Source organism: Benincasa hispida, chromosome 1, assembly GCF_027475165.1.
Source record: "Benincasa hispida cultivar pf3 chromosome 1, pf3_genome.v1.1, whole genome shotgun sequence".
NCBI lineage: Eukaryota > Viridiplantae > Streptophyta > Magnoliopsida > Cucurbitales > Cucurbitaceae > Benincasa > Benincasa hispida.
Genome location: NC_143478.1, coordinates 5,513,133 through 5,520,826, shown reverse-complemented (window position 1 = coordinate 5,520,826; position 7,694 = coordinate 5,513,133). Strand labels below are relative to the sequence as shown.

Below are 7,694 nucleotides of genomic sequence, written 5' to 3'. Positions count from 1 at the left end.
TATATATATATGAACCAAATTAATATTTCAGCCCAACCTATAATCTCTTTCAATACTAGAATAATGTTCTTATAAAGCCACAAAGAATAAAATAAAATATATGAATTAAAAAATATACTTAAGTTTTATAATTAAACTTACTCCACTATATATATATAGTATGAATAGAGACCTAGTTTACTTGAATTAGTATATATCAGGATGAATTAAAGGTCAACTTCAACAAATCTGACCAGAATTAGGGAATAAAAATTTATTGGACAAAATTTTATACTGTGTTTTAGGAAGAAAAAAGGCATTTTGTAGGGTTTGGTTTGCTTTTCTAGAACATAATGCAATTTTTTAATGTCATGAATGACCTAACAGCTGATCCTTTTATCCATCTAAAGAGTAATGGAAGGGTTTTTTATAAAAAAAAAAGAGAGAAAAAGGATTTGTTTCACTTTTTTCCCTAGATATAATAAATTTCAAGGTTAAATTGTTTGGTTGGTCTTTAAGGTGGTTTTTTTTTTTTTTTGGAAATATAGATAAGTAGAATGGTTAGATATCTGGAATTACATACGTCTGATATCCTTAAATAATCATATTTTTTAGGAATGTATTTTTTAATATATCTTGGATAACTACGTTTGTTTTATGGAATTTTTATTTGGAATGTTAAATTTATATAATATTAAACAAAATATATCTTTACGACTATTTATTAATTTATATTAATTTAATATAATTTGAACTTATATAACATATTTATTTTTAATATTTTTAAATTAGTATACTTTTATTATTTAAATTATATATATTAATTTAATATTTTTAATAAAATAAATATTAATTTAAATATCTTTCTAAAAACAACCACAATATAATCGAGTGGAATAAAATAAATAATTCACAGTATTTATTTTAATTATAAAATTAAAAAAAAAAAAAGAAGAGTGATATTTACATATATATGAAAAAAATGGTGGACAAAAGTAAAAGGAGGATACCATCAAAACTGAAATCTATAAAACCTATGTTTTAAGAGAGTACCCAAAACTCCCGTTATATCCTCCTTATAGGCATCCTAGGATGCTCGAGTATCTTACATTACCGCAAAACAAATGCGGTAATCGAGATGCCCACTTTATGGGAATCTTAGATTCCCACAAAATAAACCACACTTGACAGTTAACTTAGGGGGTGTTTGGTACGTGATAAAAACATAGAGTTGAGTTGAGTTGAGTTTGTAATTATTATTTGGAAAGTTAAATTGTATGTGTTTGTTATGCAGAGTTCAGTTGTAATTATTTGTGTTTGGTATGCAGAGTTCAGTTGTAATTATTTGTGTTTGGTATGCAGAGTTAGTTAAATTTGTGTTTGGGTGCAGAGTTGAGTTGAGTTGGGTATCAGTTTTTGTAAATGAAATTGGTTCTTTTTTTTTTTTTTTTTTTTAATGTTTTACTTTGCTATTATTGATTAATTTTCAACTATATACCTATTTTCTCAACTCTTTTATGACATGAACTAAAAATCTCAATTTTTTTTAATCTCAATTTAATTATAAAACATAACAGATTATTTTCAATGTATTATTTTAAAAAATTGTAATGATTATAATTCTCTTCAATCTGTAAGACATAACATTAAAATACATGTCATATTGCTGCTCTGTTATTAATAAATTGGTATATTTTATGTATATGTATTGAATCTTGCTAACTTAACATTATTATTTAACATATCGTACACATAAACGTTGAATAACTAGATAACTTAACAGTTTATGTTTATATAAGATAGATCATCTATGTGGAACTAAAATCATACATAGAATAATTACCTTTCATTTCATAATGACGGTAAGAATGTGATTGTGTAGTATAGTTACATTGTTCTGAACATCACAAAAATTCTATCAAACGACTGAACATGTGGCCATTTCAAAAAATAAATTAAAAAAATATATGTTTTCGGGTTGAAATATTAGGTGCTCAGTCTAGTGGGTCCAGGCAAGTAGATGTGTACAGTGTTATAGTTGTTTGTCTTATGGTTCAGCGAGGAAGAGGTATGTCTTTTGTATATCCATGCCAATTATATCAATTAGGTCACATCTATCATCCTCAATGAGCCTTTCAATACCAAATATGGTTCGAACTACCTCTTTTCGATGTCCAAATTCCATCTCATATTTCTTGACTTGCCACACAACGAGTCTGCCCATGTGTACTGATTGCATATCAGTGGTTGATCTGATAGAGTTAACATGCAAGAAACAGAAGTAATTAAGGATCTAAGCACTTTAACTATATTAATTTTAGTTAATTAGCATGCATGCTCATAGTTTTCAGTATTTTAGGGTTTCTAATGAAAACCTTTGATGATTCCTCCAAATTACTTGAATTCACCATAAATTTCTTCTTCAATCTCTGTAGTAGACCATCACAAGAGTCTTTCCTATTAATCCCAGACCTTAGATTGAGTGGTGAAACTCAAATTGAGAGGAATTGATGTGGTTTTCAAATTTAAATTTAAGATTGAAGTAGATGGTTTGCAAATTTATAGACACGAGAATAAAATAGGTTGAAAGTATCTATAAAAAATTTTAAAAAAAAAAACTTATGTTATTATGAATATTATAATAATAAATAGATGTCCATTGCTTAGTGTCCCAAAGCCATTTGTCACCTTTCATATTATCCATGTGCTTTGTAATTATTGGTGTTCATGTAAGTCCACATCCTGTCACTTTGCTTATAAATAGTGACATTTGATGGATCTTAAAATCACACCTACATTGGTGAGAATTTCACTTCAAAATTTCACTAATTTTCATATTATCCAATTTTATTTTATATATTTAATATTATTACATAAATCTATTATTATATTATATTTTCTCTATATCCGTATTCTCGTTGTGCTCCTCAGATTCACAACACGTTATCAACACGAGCTCCTATATATATATGGGCATCTAAAGGGGAGTATTATGAATATTATAATAATAAATAGATGCCTATTGTTTAGTGTCCCAAAGTCATGTGTCACCTTTCATATTGTCCATGTGCCTTGTAATTATTTATGTTTCGTGTCCATGTAAATCCACATCCTACTTATAAATAGTAATATTTGATGGATTTTAAAATCACGCATACATTGGTGAGAACTCCACTCCAACTACTAATTTTCATATTATCCAATTTTATAATTTTAGTTATTATATTATATTTTCTCTATATTCGTGTTTTCTTGTCTTCCTCAAATCCAGATTATATATATATATATATTAGAAAAACAATAAGAAATTAAAAAAAATGTTATTGTTAAAAAAAAAGGTTAATTAGAAAAAGAAAAATATAATAATTTATTTTCCTTTTTTTCTTCACTTTTTCGCCGTGGAATCCAGACCCCATCATCCCATCTTCTCCTCTGTCTAAATTCCGAGAAAACGATACGCTAAATTCGATCCCTTTCCCTTCGCTCTTAAATTTGCAGTCTCCACGAAAGCGAGACACTGAAAAGAAACACAACACCAAAATCTTCCGATTTTCAACTGATTTTCATTTCCCTTTTTGTTTTTTCCCCAAATATGGATAATCCCAGCTGATTTCCGTTACCTCTCGGATCACGAACGACGAGGGCTCCGTCGGAATTCGCCGCCGGAACCGGCTGCGTTTCGGCTTCGACAATTTTCCGGCGACTTGTTTCGGCTTTTTTCCCCGAGTTATGCATAGATCTGGACCGGCCATGGCTTGGAATGTCTTCAAGTTCTGTACGGCCTTGCGAGGTCTTGGTTCGATCATGATCCTTTTGGTTCTTGGGGTTGTCGGCGTCACCTATTACGCCGTCGTTTTGACCAACTACGGCCCCGCCCTCTACGACGGCGGCCTCGATTCTCTCATTGCTCTCGCCGTTTTGATCTCCTTCCATTGTTTGGTAAGTGCTTCTCCTTTGGTTTTAATTTCGATTCTTTTAAGATTTTCATTCGTATTTCTCTGTTTGGAATTTATCTATTATCTGATTCTTGTTCTTGTGCTGCTTTTTAAATAACATGGCCCCTTGTTTGGCTTGTTTTCTGTCGTTTTTTTATCCACTTCAACATTCCTCTGTCGGACTAAATGTTGCAGTCAATTTGTCTTTATTTATCTCAATTTCTCTTTGTTAAATATTTGATAAAGTGGATTTTATTTGTGGGGTAAAGATCGAATTCATCTTTCTATTATATAGAATCGCTTTCCTGTGGAAATTGGAACGAAACAACTTTTGCTCCCATAAAAATCTTTGAAAATATTTAATCTCTCTATCTCTGTTTCTTCCTTTGATGTGATGTTGAGTTGTGTGTATTGTAATTTGGACATTGGAAATAGTTAACGGGTTCAGTTTGATTTTCGGTGTTTCTATATAGAGCTGAGAAATTTGAAAGGTAAAGGTATTTTGATGTTATGCAGTTGGTGATGCTGTTATGGAGTTACTTTTCTGTTGTTTTGACTGATCCGGGAAGTGTTCCGCCCAATTGGAGACCTGCTGTTGATGAAGAACGAGCAGAAGGCGACCCGTTGAATACAATGGAGTTTAGCATTTTGCATCCCGAACTATCGAATCAAAGAATACGATATTGTCGAAAATGCAATCACCTGAAACCACCACGCTGCCATCATTGTTCTGTTTGTGAGTAGCGCACGCGTTTGGTACTTCATATTTTTCTGTTGAATTATCGTCTAGGTCTCATGTTGTTGTCGCCTATTTGGATGCACGAGCACGATTTACATTTTTCTTTTCTTTGTTCAGGTGGGCGATGCGTACTGAAGATGGACCATCATTGCGTGTGGGTCGTTAATTGTGTAGGGGCTCTGAATTACAAATACTTCCTTTTGTTTCTGGTATGTTTTCTCTACTCCAAATTGAAAATTTCATTTTCTTGGCATAGAGATGTTCTTTCCAATGGCTGGGTGATGTTATTTCATTATTAGCTTGCTAAAATAATCAGATACAAGCCATTTGCTAAGCACATTATTAGTGAACACATAGAACTAATACGACACTAGAGAATGACAATTGGTTCGAGTAAAATAAGGTGATAATTTCTTGAGGATTCTGTACCTGTTGGATTTTGGTTATCGTATCGTATTTGTGCTTTTGATCAGTTGCGTTATTTTCATGAAACTAACAAAGCATCCTTTATTTCTCTCTTGACAAATTATAAAAACATGGTGAAGTCTGATCTAACGACTGTATTCCTTCGATTACATTGAAATGTTCTTAAATTCCTATGAAGATCAAAATTTTACAATTTTGAAGTATATGAAAAGGGAAAGTCTTCTGTTTTCCACTGGGCTGGCTATTGCTTGACTTCACTTGACATGTAGAAATAAGTTTTTAAATTATTATTACCATTTCTTAATATTTCTTCTATTGCCTTACAGCTGTACACATTTCTAGAGACGAGTGTCGTGACTTTGTCGTTGTTACCGCACTTTATTGCATTCTTCAGTGAAGGAGAGATACCTGGAACACCCAGTACCCTCGCTACGACCTTTATCGCCTTTGGTAAGCTTAACAAGCATTCTTTAAACCTGTCGACTATTAGTTTTCTTCGAGTTTATGACTATTGTTTCTTCGTTCAGTCTTGAATCTGGCATTTGCGTTGAGTGTTATGGGGTTCCTGATCATGCACATATCTCTGGTGGCTGCAAATACTACAACAATTGAGGTACCGTCTTTCGTACACTTACTTTTGGCCATAAAGTATCTGAAAATCGAAAAGTCGTCACAGGCCAGCTAGAAGGGGTCATTCTGGAGCTGTTTTAGAAAATAAGCTTCTGCTTTCGTTTCCAAAGCTGTTTTGGGATCTCTATTTATATGCCCAATTTTGGATGGAAAAATAATTTTAGTTGTTCTCATGAATATGTTATACATAATAGCGAATTAAAGAAAACAAGAAGACATGAAACAACAACCCACGAGCTCTTTAGGGTGTGTTGAGGGCAAGAAGTTAAATAGTGAGGTTTTAGGAGTTATGAAGTCTAGGGAGTTGTGAACTCTTAGAGCCCACAATGTAAGAAGTTGATAAGATACAAAATTGATATTTTTTAGTAGTGGGACCCACAAACTCCTTGGGTCAAATCAGGAGTGGAGTTCACAACCCTTTCTGAACTCCTACTTATCAACTCCTTGAGTCCAAACATACCCTTAGAGATTCGGGCACACTAGAATAGGGATGACCGAGCTCCTAAATTTTTTCTTAGCATGTTAGTTGAAAGGAAATAAAACATCAAACTTTCTTGTGTCGAAATCAAGAAGATTTGAACACACCTGAATGCTAATGAAAATTTGTTTATCCAGGCTTATGAGAAAAAAACGACTCCTAAATGGCGTTACGACCTTGGTCGGAGAAGAAACTTTGAACAGGTTCGTTAAATACAACAAATAGGAACTTTGTTTCAGCATGCTTCTTGTGGGGGATAAAAATTTGTATTGAAGTATATTATGGAGTTCGGAGTTCGTATTTTGCAAACTTCTTAGATTACATTGCTAACAATCTGATGATGTCCTGCATCTGATATAGGTATTTGGGATGGACAAGCGCTACTGGTTGATCCCAGCTTATTCAGATGAAGATTTGCGACGAATGCCAGCGCTTCAAGGTCTCGAATACCCATCGAAGCCTGAGTTAGAATCACAGGAGTTTTAGGAAGCCCTCAAGCAAACCCAGCAACTTTGCCGTCGTGCAAGGGAAAATGTGGAATCCCCAGCCGAACCCCAAACACGATCTTCAGCCATCTCTCTAAAATAACATCTTGATCTTACTGCTAATTCTAGCTCAACTGCATTCTTCGTCCCCACTGGCTGAGGGAGAGGGAGAGGTGTCTCATATAATGAAGCCGATCGACGTGCGTAATGTGAACAGGTTTTAAAGTAGTAGGGTTAACTTGAGTTTGTTACTTGTTCTGAAATAACGTATTTTCGGGATGGCCGGAGAACCTTGGGATATCAATGGGGAAATGGCAAATGTTTTCAAGTGTTACATACTTTTTGCTGTAACCCTTTGTTTCTATAGTTGATGATACCATAGGTGACGGGCAATCTCTGCTCCAGCCTTGCCTTCTCTTGTTTTGCTCTTTCTCAAAGTTGTAAGCATTCTGTTTGGGTCGCGAATCCCACCAAAAAAAAAAAAAAAAAAAAGAAGTTGAATTACCATTTCAAGATCGATTGTTCGATCTCCTGGTATACGGGTTTGATTTTGGTTGATGTTGAAATTGGAGTGTTACAGACATTTCGGTTTAGGAAAATTAGAAAAGATAAGGCTAAAATTGTTGTTGTCGTTGTCGTCATTGTTAATTTTTTTTAAAAAAAAATTTATAAAAAAATTAAATATAAATTGAACCAACCAACTATGTAGGTCAAATCAATCAAAATCAACAGTTTTATTTCCTTCTCATGATGCATCTCCATGGTTGATATTTTACAATAAATATATCAATATCGGTTATTTTTGGTAATGTATAAAAATTATTTGAATTAATTAGTGAGTTGTTTTTACCCTATAATTAATTATAGATTTTATCAGTGGTATTCATAATAAGATTAATAGATAATTTTTTATGTTGTATGTGTATTTGTAGAAAATATCGAATTTTTTTTTATTAATTATTGATATCGATGTTGAGCCTCTAATATATTTAGATATATTAATGTATATTTCAATTCTTGAA

At 32.7% G+C, this 7,694-nt stretch overlaps 1 protein-coding gene across 1 annotated transcript; it reads left to right on the top strand.

Moving 5' to 3' along the window:
* The first annotated feature begins 3,345 nt into the window (after positions 1–3,345).
* On the top strand, positions 3,346–7,087 carry LOC120070339 (DHHC-type zinc finger family protein). The gene is made up of 7 exons (XM_039022270.2): positions 3,346–3,918; positions 4,431–4,650; positions 4,771–4,862; positions 5,406–5,529; positions 5,607–5,692; positions 6,325–6,390; positions 6,548–7,087. Exons 1-7 carry the CDS (start codon positions 3,709–3,711, stop codon positions 6,671–6,673), a joined length of 924 nt encoding a protein of 307 aa, XP_038878198.1. The 5' UTR covers positions 3,346–3,708; the 3' UTR covers positions 6,674–7,087.
* Positions 7,088–7,694: the final 607 nt, after the last annotated feature.